Below are 15285 nucleotides of genomic sequence, written 5' to 3'. Positions count from 1 at the left end.
AAAGGCCAAGTTGCGCCAGTCAGTGCCCAGCAGTTGCCTCAGTCAATGCCCAGCAGTTGCCTATTATTCTGCATTATTCATTATTCTTGAAAATAGTAAGAACTCCGTATCAAATTTTGATGTTAAGTTAGGGTTTCACAAATTCCAAACAGGATTCAATGAACCCGGACAGACTTGTTCATCCCTAAATACCACCAGCTTTGTACTTAGAAATAATATGAAGGTATAAAGAATATGAAGAACATAATATGAAGAAATTTACAAAAAAATAGGATAGGAATTAAAGAAAACTAGCAGTGGCTAAAAACCATTGTAATATATATAAAACATTTATCAATTCGTAATTAAATACAGTCACGCAGAATTGTGATTCTTTGATGTTTATTAAATGTTAGAAATGGTTTATTGACATTTCAGATGATTCTTTTTATGCCCAATTACAGCAAGAGCAGCTGGTATCAAACACTAAACCTGTCTGACAGGATTGCTGGTAGGTATTTCCATTTACACAGTTAAAAAAGCCACTTTTGCTGTTTGGATTTGAATAAAGGCCATTTGCTTTTCCGACACAGAAACTACTGCTGCCTCCACTGCTGCCACCACTGCTGCTTCCGCTGCTGCCTCCACTACTTCCACTCCCGCTGTTCACAGCTGCTGATGTTGATACTGGTGCTACTGTTATAGTTGGTGTCTGGCAATCTGATTGATGAAGAGACCATGTCATTTAATATTAGTATATATCATACAAAGTGTTTCAAACTATGTATATATTTGCTTTTCTAGCTGTTATGCTATCGATAAACAATTCAGGCTCCGTTCACACTTTAGCGTTTTGTAGCTCAAAGCTCAAAAACTCTCAACAAGGAAAATTCCATTCATTTCAATGTCCCCTGTTCACTTTTGAATGTTTTGTCACCTGTAGCAAAACACCTGTTGCTCAAAAATGTACATGAGCTACTTTTTAGACAGAATTGGGTGTTTTTGTGACCATAGACTTCAATGGAAAATGCCTGTATAGCGAGAAATTAGCATTTATGAGAGTTTTTCAAGCATATTTTAAGTGTTTTCAGCTCAAACAGGAGCTCTCCTTTTCTAGCATCACTAGATATTCATTGGTCTAATTTGTGGTCACCCCTGCATCTATGATCCCTGGGCTTCCCATGATAAAAGCCGGGCAAGAACCACCGGAGCCTAGTAGGAAGTTGAAAGGAATTTGCTGTTCCAGTGGAACAGCTCCTCAGATCAAGGAGAAAGGTACAGAACTTCTATACACAGCAGCCATGTGCTTGATTCTGGTTTTCTTGTTGAATGTGCCTAGGACCATTTCTTCTACACCATTCTACACCATTTCTTGAAGGCATGTTAGTCAGGCATGATTTTCCACTGTTTTAACTTCATATCTTGCTCTAGAATTTTTATGGAAACTTGCAGCTGTATTCTTTTCCAGAAGTGTGATCCAGCCATATGATCAGTCTTCTCCATCCTGCGTTGCCTATGTAAAACCTGCCTAGAAGTTTATTTTGCAACATTTTAGCTGCATGTCTTCAAGGAAGCAGAGCAAAGGTTTCTATTCGCCACATAAAAGATGCCTAAATGAAAATCGCCTCACATACTTGCAATTCTGCTCAACAAAATTTTTGTAAATATGCCTAAAAATGCTCAGCTCAAGTGTGAATGCAGCCTAAAGGTTTGATGTTTACACAAAACCTATAATACAATGACATATTAAACAGAAATTCATTTGCCACAGAAGACAGCTAGTCACAGTTATTCTTTTTGGCTGCATACATACTTTATTGTATACTCTATAATCACTTGTAAAATCAGTATTTGGCTAAACTTGTGTTTAGTTTGCTACATCATTGAATTTTAGTAGTTCAATTATTTATTTATTGAAGTATCCATATATACAACAAACAACTTATCAAGCTCAACTCAGCTTAATGGATAGCCTTTTACATGTATATTTGTAAATCTGGCAAAGTATTATTGCTGTCTGTAAACTTGTTAGGGAGATTTTGCCTCACTTCCTGTCCCACTGACTATCTGTGGACAGCATGACAAGAAAAATAGGACAAGAGAGTGGTCACAGACAGTAATCATCCCCTGACAGATTGTAACTCAATTCCATTTTACTGCAAAAATGTGTTTTGTTGCTGACTGTGTCACCAGATGGACTAGAGTCTTTTTTAACCTGACTAACTATGTAACCAGTGGAAAGATTTCACTTCCTGTCCCAACTATCCCAACAGGAAGTGAGGGAAAATCTCCCCAGGACACACATCACAATAAAATTCTGATAGGGGATCTATATTTTTATCTGTCCAAAACTAAAAAAAAAATTGACTGGAGATGGGCTTATATAAATTATTCAGATTTCCATACACAAGAAATACAGCAGTGTAAAAGGCAAAAAGCAGTGCTTCGATAAGCAAGCTTATTCTACAGTATATATAATTTAGATTAGATTTATTTGTTATTTTGCCTTTTCACTTGAAAGGAGAACTTCAAATTGTTCATTGGATGCATGCAATAAAAAGTCACCCATAAAGCAACAGTTTGGCATCTACATACAGCACATCTAATGCCTGCTTTCTATATGTTCACAACACCACATCTTTGCTCTGCTCCCAAATTTCCTCTAATCAGCACCTTTCACTTACAGACCTAGCATTTCTCTTATCCTGCACTAGTTCTTCCTTCTTTGAACTCTCCCAAATACCATCAAGTAATCACCAAGCCTGCAAGTCTTCAATAGGTCTTTTCAGGGGCAGACTGACAACTCATGGGGACCCCCGGGCAATAGGGGATCATGGGGCCCCTGTGTCCTTGCCCAAACTCAAAAAAGCCTATGAAAAAGGTACCAGGGGCATCTCATGGGGTCTCCTACTGACCCCGGGCCCTTGGGCAGTGCCCGAGTTTCCAAATGGTCAGTCCGCCCCTGGGTCTATTAAATCCAGGGCTGGATCTAGCCTGTCTGATGTGAGGGTGAAATAAAAAATGTCAGAGGGGCAGAGGATGTGAGGTCAGTGGGGTGGTATACAGGGGGTCAGCAGGGCAGAGGGTAGGATCAGCAGTTTATAGGGCAGTCTACAGAAGCCATTAGTTTGTAGGACAGTGTACATGGGATTATCAGAGAAGAGGACAGTGTGCATCTGGACAGTGTACAAGAGTCAGTAGGGAAGTGTAAAGGGGTCAGTAGAATAGACAACAAGGGTCATCAGAGCATATGACAGAGATTAGCAGGGTGGAGACAAGGGGTTATCAGGTCAACAGGATGGAGGACAGGGGTCAGCAGTGCAGAGGGCAGGGGTCAGCAGTGCAGAGGGCAGGGGTCAACAGGGCAGTGTAAAGGGGTCAGCAGGGCAGAAGAAAATGGTCAGCAGAGGACAGGGTCACTGCTGGCAGAACACTCAGCATATCTCCTCCTCCCTTCCCCACACTGCAAAAGCCTGGGTACTCAGAGCTCCTCCACACCACAGCACATAGCTGAGATTGGATTCCCTTACAGACACAGCATCCATCTGCACAGTGTGTAGCTGGCTACTGATTGAGGCTGTTTCTGCAAGTAAATTCAAGCAAATCTCAGCTATGTGCTATGAGGGGAGGAGTGCCCTCATTTCATGTCTCACCCAAAAAATCATCCCTCCTCCCCTTCTGAGCACAAATCCTCCCCAGCCCTCCCCTCTTAACCCAAATTCCCCCAACTCCTCCTAGCACAAATCCCCCCCCCAAAAAACAAATCCCCCTCTTACCCCAAATCCCTCCACCTCAAATCCCCCCTCCTAGCACATATCCAACCAAACTCCCTCCTTGCACATATTCCTTCCCAATTCCCCCCCCCCAGCACATATCCCCCCCAATCCCCCCTCCTAACACATATCCCCCCAATCCCCCGCCAAACACATATCTCCCCAAATCCCCCCTCCTGGTTTTAGCATATTCCCCCTTCCCAATCCCTCCACCTAGCACATATCCCCTCCAATCCCCCCTCCTAATACGTCTCCCCCTCCTAACACATAGGCAGCACAGTGGTTAGCACTTTTGCCTGGCAGTACTAGAGTTTTTGGTTCGAATCCCAACCACGGCATCACCTGCCTGGAGTTGGCATGTTCTCCCTGTGCCTGTGTGGGTTTCCTCCGGATACTCCAGTTTCCTCCAACACTCCAAAGACATGCTGGTAGGTTCATTGGATCCTGTCTAAATTGGCCTTAGAATGTGTATGTATGAATGTAAGTTATGGACCTCAGATTGTACACCTCTTGAGGGTTAGGGACTGATGTGAATGTACAATATATATGTGTAAAGCACTGTGTAAATTGACGGTGCTATATAAGTACCTGTAATAAATGAATAAAATAAATATCCCCCAAATTCCCCCTACAAACACATATTCCCCCCTCCAAACACATATCTCCCCTAATCCCCTCCTCCTAGTCCTAGTCCTAGCATATTTCCCCCCCCCAATTGCCCCTCATTCCTCCTAATAGCACTTATCCTTCCACCTCAATCCCCCCTTTAAGCAAACATCTTCCCCCCAATTACCCTCCCCAGACAAATAGTCTCCAATCCCTCTACCTCTCATTCCAAGCACAAATTCCAAGCACAAGTCACACCCCCCAACCCCTCACATTATGTTCCCCGCCTGTAAGCCCCCCCCCCACAGGAGACAGGAGAGAGGCTGTGCTGTGTCTTACCGCTCCTGTCAGTGCAGCACTCCTCCACACACACAGGATCCTTAGTTTGGGCTGCCCACAGTTTTAATTACCAGCACTCTATCTCCTCCAAGGACTGCTCATGTCACTGCAGGAGGAAATGTGTATAGGGCAGTGTAATTAAACTGTGTGCCGTCCGAACTAGCAATACTGTGTGATGTGCTGCGTGGGGGAGCGCTGCACTGACAGGATGGGGAGAACACAGCTCAGCCTCTCTCCTGTCTACCGCTGCTGCTGTTTGAACTTTACTAATCACAGCTCACTGCTCCAGGCTGCACATTCCAGTTTTGGGACTGGGAAGAAACTCAGCCGGTCGGGGTGGGGGGCACAACAGAAATCTGGGGTGCACAACCCACCCCAGCACCCCCCTAGATCCGGCCATGATTACATCCCATTTTGGTCAAGAAAAATGACTGATATCCCTTCTCTCTTGGGCTATTGAAATCTCCCAATTATATATTGTACACTATATTGTCTATACCAACACAGCTACTGTGGCTTTTTTTAGGTTCTCATTCTTATGCTTTTATCATTTCCTGGATGTTATAACAGAATGAGTACCATGACTGACAAAAAGAACAATAGCTCTAAAGTTAATAAGTAGTGATTAGAATATTCCTATGTGTCTAAACTAGAATTCCACTGCTAAACAAGTCTTAAAACTTTGTATGTACACAGTGCAGAATACTCACTTGGGAAAGATATCCCCAGAGTGGATTTCAGTGTGCTCATCAGAGGGTATTTGCCTTGGCCACAGAAATTGCCACTGAAGTCATCCAGGGGAAGAGCCCATACCATAGCACCTCCAAAGTTGTTCTTCATTAGCCACTCTGCCTGTATGAGATAGAAGCTATTATTTTAATAAATAATCAGAAACAGAAGGATCATTAAAATCAATAATTAAATGTATATAAAGTCTTAAAATCTACAAAAATGGGGATATTTACTAAAACTGGAGCGTGCAAAATCTTGTGCATCTCTTCGTAGAAACCAATCAGCTTCCAGGTTTTATTGTCAAAGCTTAAAGTTTACAAACTTTAAACCTAAAACAGTAAAATCAGTCTGTATACAGTATACAGTAAAGCATTCTTATTATACTCACTGTGGAACCTAAGGGATTAAAGCGATTCTAAAGGTTTTTTTTTTGTAAAATAACAAACATGTCTATACTTACCTACTGTGTGCAGTGGCTTTGCACAGCCTGGATCCTCTTCTTGGGTCCCCTGCAGGCTCTTCTAGCTCTTCCTGTCTGTAGGGTGCCCCTACAACAAGCAGCTTTCTATGGGGGCACCCGCTGCTCTGTGTGTCCATTCACACACGGAGCTGCAGCTTGGCCCCAACCCTCTCTCCCCTCATTGGCTGACTGGTTGTGATTGACAGCAGCAGAAGCCAATGACTCCTGCTTGCTGCCTCAGCTACTGAGGAAGCAGAGACCCAAGACAGGCGAGGCTGTTATTCACATCGCTGGCTCTGTTTGGTGTATATTGGTAGAGAGGTTTTTTTTTTTTGGGAGGGTGCATGTGATCAGCAGAGGGTCAGGGGTCATGCAGCCTTATAGGACAGTCAGAGGAGAATGAAAACTCCTCCTACAGGATTAACCAGTGCCTGGCCAGACAGTGATAGTCACAAGACTGCTCTGTACTGCTGATGGTGAAAAGGTATTTAGCAGTTTATATTTACTAAAATAATTGCATTTCCATGTACTGTGGAAGACTGGACAGAGTGAATGCAGGGTCATGGGTTTAGTAACACTTTAAAGTGATATTAAAAGGCATTAAAAACAAACAAACATGTTTTACTTACCTGCTGTGTGCAGTTGTTTTGCACTGAGCAGCCCCGATCCTCCTCTTCTTGGGTTCCCCACCGACGCTCATGGCCCCTTCCTCCTGCCAAGTGCCCCCACAGCAAGCAGCTTGCTATAGGGGCACCCAAGCAGACTCGATCCCGAGCCACTGCTTTGCATGGTCAGTCACACATGGAGCCGCAGCTCGGCCCCGCCCCTCTCTTTCTCCTAATTGGCTCACTGGCTGTGATTGACAGGCTATGATCTGAGCTAGTGAGGAGAGAGAGTCCCCAGAGAGCCAAGACTCTCGTGAACATTGCTGGATTACGATGGGCCTCAGGTAAGTATTGAGGGGAGCTGGGTGGAGAATGCATGAAGGTAAAAAACCTTGAGCCTTTACAGCCACTTTACCTGAACAAGCTGAAGTTAGAAACTGATTGGTTACCATGCACAGGTGCACCAGATTCTGAGTGCACCAGTTTTACTAAATCTTCTGGAATGTGTCCTTAGACTCATATGCCCCATTTATCATGGAATTAACATCTATCTATCTATCTATCTATCTATCTATCTATCTATCTATCTATCTATCTATTTGCACCTTGATCTTGAAACTCTTTGGGTTGTCATATCCAATCCATTCACTTCCTTTGTAGGCATAAGGGACTTCTTGAGGACTGTTCCACACCTCTGTAGCTCCATTCAAAAATCCACAAATCTGTGTGAAAATAGAAATGAATGAGTAAACATAAATGTGTCTTCTTTAAAAAAAAGTTTATTTGTAATACATAGCCAGTATATTTCTTGCTGGAATTTATGGGAGAGGATACCTTTGTGATCAATTTTCAAGGTAAGACAAAACCTGTGCTTCTATCCTTGTTCCTACAGATCGCTGAGCTAGCACCAAGGCCCTTATTGCCACTTATAAACTCACCTTAACCCAGTGATATTCATTTTCTTGCTTTCCCTTAAAGCCAACCATACTTGTATTGAAATTTAGCTGGCTCGGCTACCTCATTGGCGGGTATCCCAATGCGATTGTCTATACAGACCTGTTTGTTGGGGGCTCATATCCCGGGGGTCTCTTACGCCATTATGAGATTGATACATACTATTTGTATTGCCACTTTGTGGGCTGTTGCCTTACATTGGAAATCCGATACTGTACCCTTAGCCTCCGTTTTACAAAGAGTTGATGCTGTGATGCTCATGGAGTGTATTCATTATACCCTATTGGATAAGATGCACTTATTTGATAATAAATGGGAATCCTGGAGGGACTATAGACATTTATTGCATGATTAGCAACATTCCAAGTGAAGGTTGACTGGCATATACTGTTGACAGATGTATCATTCAACCTATTTTACTGTCTACGTTTTTCATGTACTTGCAATCTACTCTTTTCTATTTCCTTTCTTTCTTATAATAATATACATTATTGTATTGTACTTTTCAAAAGTGCCTTGTTTTTGCTGTAAGTATCACTTGACACTGTACTGTTGTTTTACAGTCTATTCTTGCTAAATAAAACCGTTTGTAAACAAAAAGAAATTTAGCTGGCTCAGCAGGGACTGGACAAATTTCGATCCATGTATAAGCTAGCTGGCTGTAAACAAAGCAGTCTTTCGGTCAAATGGTGTACAACCAGCCTGTTGTATTTTTTCCAATCAGTGCTTTCCACTCCGGCAGAATACAATAACTCAGCAGTGATTTCCCCATCCACATCAAATGTGTAGAAGGGGAAATTGATTCTTTTTTGTTGTCATTCAATCTGCTGATTGAACAAAAAAAAATGAATCATGTATGGCCTGCCTAAGCATTTCTAAACATAAATGCCACTGGCAGCAATCAGTTTAGAGCATCATAAATGAGTCACAATCCAAGCAGAAGAAGAGTAAGCACTGTACTACTGGGTTCAAGCATGTTTGCTTTGATGGAGTACCACAGGAAACATTCAGAATTGGATAAGTGCTCTGACCTCCGCTCAGGGACCCAACAAAATAAAATCTTGTTTGTTTTGTTTGTGCGTGTTTTTTCCCAAATAAATCATTTACACATATCTGTAATTGTATTTCTGCTTCTGTGCCCTTACAAGTGCCTAACTCTGTTTTCAACAAGCCAACACAGTTTTAAACAGCTTTTAATGCCAGAACTACAATGCACCATACATTTAAAAATGTTCACAATTAGTGTACCTCAAAGTATGCCATAAATCCAGCTTCCTGTGTATATTTAGCAGCTGGACCTCCATTAGAAGTTGGGGCACCAAGACCATTGTTAGAAGGATCTGAAAGTGTGTAGGTTCGTCCATAGGCTGGGAACCCGACCATAAGCTTTTCTGGTGCAGCTCCATTATTCTTCCAGTAATTCATAGCATAATCCTAAATATGATTTAAAAAAAATAAATAAATAAATCTGTTGAAGAATAAAATATAGACTTTATAATACAGGAATAATAATCAATGAAACATACCACATTGAAGTAGATATAACCACCCTGATCAGCTGGGCCCTGGAAAAGGGGACTGTCCTCTCCTGTGAACCCTTCCCATGAACCACGCAGATCATATGTCATTACATTGATGAGGTCCAAGTATCTATTCATGCAAAAGATTTTATTAGACTCTTGCAGAACCGACTTCAATAGCCATTAATACCTTTCTAAATAGAATTATGCAGCATGGATAACGAATAGCTTACACACTGTTCAATTTCAAGCACTGTTTCATTCTTTAACTAAAGTTTTTTGTTTAATCACCAATTTTTGATAAAAATAACACATATAAAATGTTTTCTTAATTTAACTTAACAGTTATATTAACCTTTGTTTTTTGCTTTGCATTTATTGATGATTGTTTAAGGTTGCAGTGACAAGTACTTGAAGCCATGTTGTAATATGTTTAAAATTTATGAGACTAGAAAAGCAGTTCCTAGTATATCAGACTGCAGTTGTACTTGGCATATGGATACCACACAGTTAATGGATGATTATAGAGACAACAAAAAGAAAAAGAAGTACAGGGAGTTTAAATTTGCAAATGAAATAGAAAAGAGTGTATTGTTTCACCACAGAGGAAAATTTGTTGGGTACAAAATGGTCCAGATAGTAGTGGAGTATGCAAGAGGAAAATCTGGTAGAAACATTATGGCAGGGGATAATTCAACTTGTATAAAAATAATGTTGAAATGGGGAATAAATGTTCTCTGTGTTTGTGGATGACACAAATCTTCACTGCGCAATACAACCCATGGAGTGTGTTTTAAATTGTTGAACTAAAACTAAATGATTGAGCAACTGCAGTGCAAATAATGTTCCATGTGGATAAATGTAAATACTCTGTTGGAAGGGGATAAAATATGCAGGCAATATGGGTGTAAATCTGGGGTTGAATTTGGTAGATTTTTTTGATTGAATGTGATGGCATACGTCCTTTTTAGGCTAAATATATAACTATAAGTGATCTATATAGCAACCCCAATTGTTTAGCATTTGAGCTTTTCAGGAACTGCATCTGTGGTTTAGTTTGTTCACAGTCCAATACCTAATAGTTTACTAGATCTTCTTAGAGAAAAAAAACAAATACCGATAACACTTTATCATTTGTTAAATACTAAAGATTCTGGTTATCCCAAGTGGAGGTAAATAAGGTTTAGTATTCTAAGACTAGATAAAAGATTGTTCTATATATAAATCTTCTAGGCCCCTTTAATGTTTTATTCATTGACTCACCAAAATAACATAATTTGCATACAATTTGCCAGCCACCGTGATTATGCATAAACACCATAGAATCCTCTAGACATCTTTCAAGTGTAAAGTAGAATCATCCAGTTACCATTATGTTATCTAATTTTCTATTCTTCATGTTGAAACGCAGTAAAATCCTCAAGCCACCATCCTAACATACAGTATATCTCCAGCAACCATAATAACATGTCATGGAATCCTCCACTCATCTTTATAATATAGAGTTCTCTAGCTACCATTATAAGATCTATTATAATCATTCCACCACCTTATAACATTTAAACCTGACACTAGTGCTAGGACAAGGTCATCTAGAACCCAGGGTGAACATGCCAAACTGCGCTCTCCCCCAAAATGTATGAGCAATATGTGCTTCCTTCCAGTATCAATCCGCTGCAATTCTCCCTCCCAGCTCAAATGCTTTTTTTTCCCAAACCCCCTCCCCCCCACAAAAAGAAAAAAAATTACCCCTCCTAGCACGAATCCTCTACCCCTCAAATTTCTCCTCTGAGCATAAATCCTCTCCCCCTGCTCCAAATCCCCCCTTCCCAACACAAGTCCCCCCTCCCCCCAGCACAAATCCTTCTCCTCCTAGCACAAATACCCCAAATCATCCCTAGTAGCACAAATCCCCCCCAAAAGAAATTCCCCCTCCAGTACAAATCCCCCCTCCTAGCACAAATCCTCTCCCCCCATCTCCCCATCAACAAATCTCCAGCCACCATAATAACATGTCACGGAATCCTCCACTCGTCTTTATAATATAGAGTTCTCTAGCTACCATTGTAATATCTATTATAATCGTTCCACCACCTTATAACATTTAAACCTTACACCAGTGCTAGGACAAGGTCATCTAGAACCCAGGGTGAACATGCCAAACTGCGCTCTCCCCCAAAATGTATCAGCAATATGTGCTTCCTTCCAGTATCAATCTGCTGCAATTCTCCCTCCCAGCACAAATCTTTGCCCCCCCCATCCCTCCCTCCCAGCTCAAATGCTTTCTTTCCCCAAATCCCCCCCCCCAAGAAATGAAAAAAAAATTACCCCTCCTAGCACGAATCCTCTACCCCTCAAATTTCTCCTCTGAGCATAAATCCTCTCCCCCTACTCCAAATCCCCCCTTTCCAACACAAATCCCCCCTCCCTCCAGCACAAATCTCCTCCTAGCACAAATACCCCAAATCATCCCTAGCAGCACAAATCCCCCCAAAAGAAATTCCCCTTCCAGTACAAATCCCCCCTCCTAGCACAAATCCTCTCCCCCCGTCTCCCCATCAACAAATCCCCCCAAATCATCATTCCTAGCATACTCCCCCAAATTTCCCCTCTTATAACAATTCTTACCCCCTGCCAAACCCCAAAATTCCCCCTCCCAACACAAAGCTCCTTCCCCAATCTCCTTGAGGCGACTCACCTCACATGTTACCACAGTGTTCAGAACAGCTGACCATCCTGCCCCCTTGTCCTGGCCCTGCCTTACACCAATATTATAATATACCATAGAATCCCCAGACAACTTTATAATATAAAGTAGAATGTTCCAGCAACCATTTTAACATCTAATCTTCCATCCACTATTATTCTATTGCTATTATACCATGTAATCCGCAGCCCCCCATTGTAAATAAATCAGCAATTAATAATTAAAAGCCCCTTTTCAGTCAAGGAATTATAGTCCCAAAGAGAAGTTAACTATAGCCCTCATCTAGCCTTTGTGTGGCACAGCTAGTTGCAGGCAGTTGCAGTCATTCCAGTGCTGTTCCTCTTGTTTTCTGTTTGTGACACATTCAAAGATGGTGGCATCTTTTAGGAAAGAGAATGTGCCAGCCCTGCTGAAGGCACACTAAGATGACCTGGCCGCTGATGTAGTGGCACAGGTTGATGCCTACTCTATCACTACTATGCTACTGTACAGACAGGACTACAGAGTGCTGAAACAGCATATCAAGTATACATAGGGGCAAATGTATTGTATACTGAGTATATTCAGAGACACTTGCACAGTAATGGAAACCTTGGATATAAGACCTGGGTCGCTTGGCAGGGGAGATGGGGTGTGTGCCCAGCTACTTGGGCCTAGCGACAATACTGGTCCTAATTGTCATTCAAAGTATGGTATATCAGGCAGGGATATTTAAAATAAATTGGATTGGTCATTTTAAGGCTAATGATCAGCCCAGAGTTAAATTACTGCATTTTGCCTGCATTTGATTGTATGGGAAAGTGGTAAAATGCACAAAAAAATCACACCGAAACACATCAAAAATGCATAAAAAATGCACCGGACCCCAGTACAGTGAGAAAAAAAAACAGGAAAAAAAATAGAAAAATAAGCTTCCGGAATGTACCTCAGAAACGCATCAAAAATGTGTTAAAAGCTCGCATGCAGAAACACATCTGGAATAGCCCTTAATGAGCAATGTACATACCTACTTTTTCAGTATGTATCACATCGTAAAGTCAAAAGGCAAAACAGCTCTCCTAAATCTGAATTTGAGACTCACCATTCCATTAGATGGATATGGAAATTCTCCAGTCAGTCAACGAGTGCAGGTTTCCTAGACTGCGCTATTCAGGTCAGGCCATTGGTTATCGTTCCAGAGCTCAGGCAGGCTCCTGTCCTTGTCTCTGTTGTATCTAGAAGGCTCATGCTTTCTATGCTATTGTAGGCTGACATTCTGATCAAATGAGCCACTAAATAATCATGATCATAATAATAAACAAAATACAAGTGGACCTTCACTCTCTCAATCAACACTGACTATTTTTAAACCACATTCTGCTAGCATTAGTAAATAGATAGGAAGGTACTGTATATTATATTTACTTGATTTAAACTTTTTTTTACATTTCTTGAGTTACTTTTTGGTTTCCAGGCCTAGGCAAATGATATCATACATCCCAGGAGTCTTCAGGAGGGGAAGGAGTGTTTTCTCACCAACCTAAGCTAAGCTAAACACACCAACCGCCTGCGTGCCTGAGCTAACAGCAGATGGATTCCAGGAAGTAAATGCTACATGCTAGGGAGATGTTTTACAAAGTGATTTCTCAGCAAAATAAAGCATTGAGACATGGATAGGTGGGTATGTTTGTGTTAAAAATTAGTTAATTGTTTTTTTACATTTTGATTTTTGGTGTTTAGATGCAGTGTAGTTCTGTTTTAACTAGTGAATGCTTGTGCCACTTCACACACCATTAGCAATATGTGATTCTTCATAGACATTAATTTTGTGGTCTGCATATGAATTGGATAAGATGTAGAAATCAGGTGTGATAAAGTAGACAAGCTTTCATCTTATCCACTCCTAACAGTATTTGAATCAATGTTTATTAAAATATTTGTTCCAAAAAATGTATACAAAACTGCTTCTACCATGTTTATATAGAAAGAGGTGAAGGTAGTAGGTTTTAAAATATACCATCTATATTTATGGGCACTTACTGAGATAACTGTGGAATCTGGTATCCATTTTCAATTGTTGACTTGCCAGCAGATACTGCTGCAGACATGAGTAGACGAGGTCTGTTGGTCTGACTTGCTTCCTGAACAAACGCAGCTTGCATTTCCTACAGAAGGGCAGAAATATTAATAAAACAGAGAACTCTCTTCACCTGTCTATCAATATGGGACAAATAGCAGATGCTTGCCTATTTAAAGGACTCCTGTACTAAAAGAAACATAAGCTGCCATTACTGTCCTCTCCTCTGGAAAATGCTATTTGCCTAGCAGTCATTCTGATCAAATGAGCAGCTAAATAATCATGATCGTATAATAACAATAATTTAAGTTAGCAAAAAAGGTAGAAAACTTCAGTATTGACTCTAACAAATACTCACTGATAAAATTTCTAAACAGCATTTTTCACTGTGAACTTCTGTCACATATACAGTACGTGGTACACATTGTGTGCTTTCTGCTCATGTAACAGATCTAAAGAGCTCACCATTTACCAACATGAACATCCTATTATCCTATCCTATCATCCTAATATCCATACCATCTGCTTCCTCATCTGATAGTAGCATGCCAGTGGGGAAAATTATAAGAAACACAACATGCATTTCTAATTATTAAAAAAACTCCAGAGAATGTTTCAGTCATGTTTACAAAGTGATTTTTAGCATTTTATACACTTCACGGAAGAGGAGCATCACTTTTCTGTAGTATCTCTCATCATAACAAGGGCAACAAAGCAAACAACCCCAGTTTAATATCACTGTCCTAGAATAACAAATGGGAATATAATATGTTAAAGAACAACTGAGTGAGGAAGATAAAATGTGCACTTGCCACTTTAACCACTAGGACATCATATGACGTCCTGGACTTTTAGTGGTTATACCAGGATGATGCCTTCAGCTGCAGACATCATCCCAAAATTAAGGCTGGCCATGCTGGATAATATAAAAGCAATCCGAGTGGCAAAACAGCTACTGAATCGGTTGTACAAGCGGTAGGAGGGGCCCCCTTTCTCCCGGCACCTTTCTGGTGGGACCGGAGAGCCCAGGACCATGAAGCCGGAAGTTCCACTGGCTTACCATAGAGATGACTGAGGACTGGAACTTACCTGATCATCTCTATGGTATAAGAAACTGGAGGTGATGAGTATTTTGCCACTTCCAGTTTTGCCAGGATGTAAACAAGCCAATACTGGCTTGTGAATGCATCTGACCAAACAGATCTTGGCTAGATCAGATGCTTTTGAGGGCAGAGGAGAGATCTGGGCCCTAATATATCCCAGATGTATCATGAAAAGTGGACATGTCACTGCTCCAGTTACCACAAGGGTTGTGACCCCCCCCCCCAAAAAAAGGAGACTGTGTAAAAAAAATAAATAAGTAAAATAAAATTTTAAAGAAAATGTAAAGTGCCCCTGCACTCCCCTCCATTTATGCAAAGGTGAACACATACGTAATTCCCACATGCATATGTAAACGGTGTTCGCACCACACATCTGAGGTATTGCTGGGAACATCAGAATAAGAGCAATACTTCTAGCACCAGACCTCCTGTGTAATTTTAAGCTGATATG

At 41.1% G+C, this 15285-nt stretch overlaps 1 protein-coding gene across 1 annotated transcript in view; it reads right to left on the bottom strand.

Annotated features, from left to right (window-relative positions):
- Nucleotides 1-364: 364 nt before the first annotated feature.
- Nucleotides 365-15285, bottom strand: part of LOC149459393 (acidic mammalian chitinase-like) — a 37478-nt gene continuing 22557 nt past the window's right edge. The window contains exons 7-12 of the mRNA XM_089681148.1: nt 13695-13819; nt 8975-9098; nt 8697-8882; nt 7100-7216; nt 5408-5549; nt 365-699 (exon numbers count right to left, since the gene is read on the bottom strand). Coding sequence (XP_089537274.1) covers nt 428-699; nt 5408-5549; nt 7100-7216; nt 8697-8882; nt 8975-9098; nt 13695-13819 — 966 coding nt within the window. The 3' untranslated portion in view covers nt 365-427. The remainder of the gene's footprint in view (nt 700-5407; nt 5550-7099; nt 7217-8696; nt 8883-8974; nt 9099-13694; nt 13820-15285) is intronic.

Source organism: Staurois parvus, unplaced genomic scaffold (assembly GCF_062004578.1).
Source record: "Staurois parvus isolate SC_StPar_1 unplaced genomic scaffold, SC_StPar_1.0 ptg000261l, whole genome shotgun sequence".
In the NCBI taxonomy this organism is placed as follows: domain Eukaryota; kingdom Metazoa; phylum Chordata; class Amphibia; order Anura; family Ranidae; genus Staurois; species Staurois parvus.
Note: the sequence above shows the minus strand (reverse complement) of the source record. Positions and strands in the feature narration are given on the sequence as shown.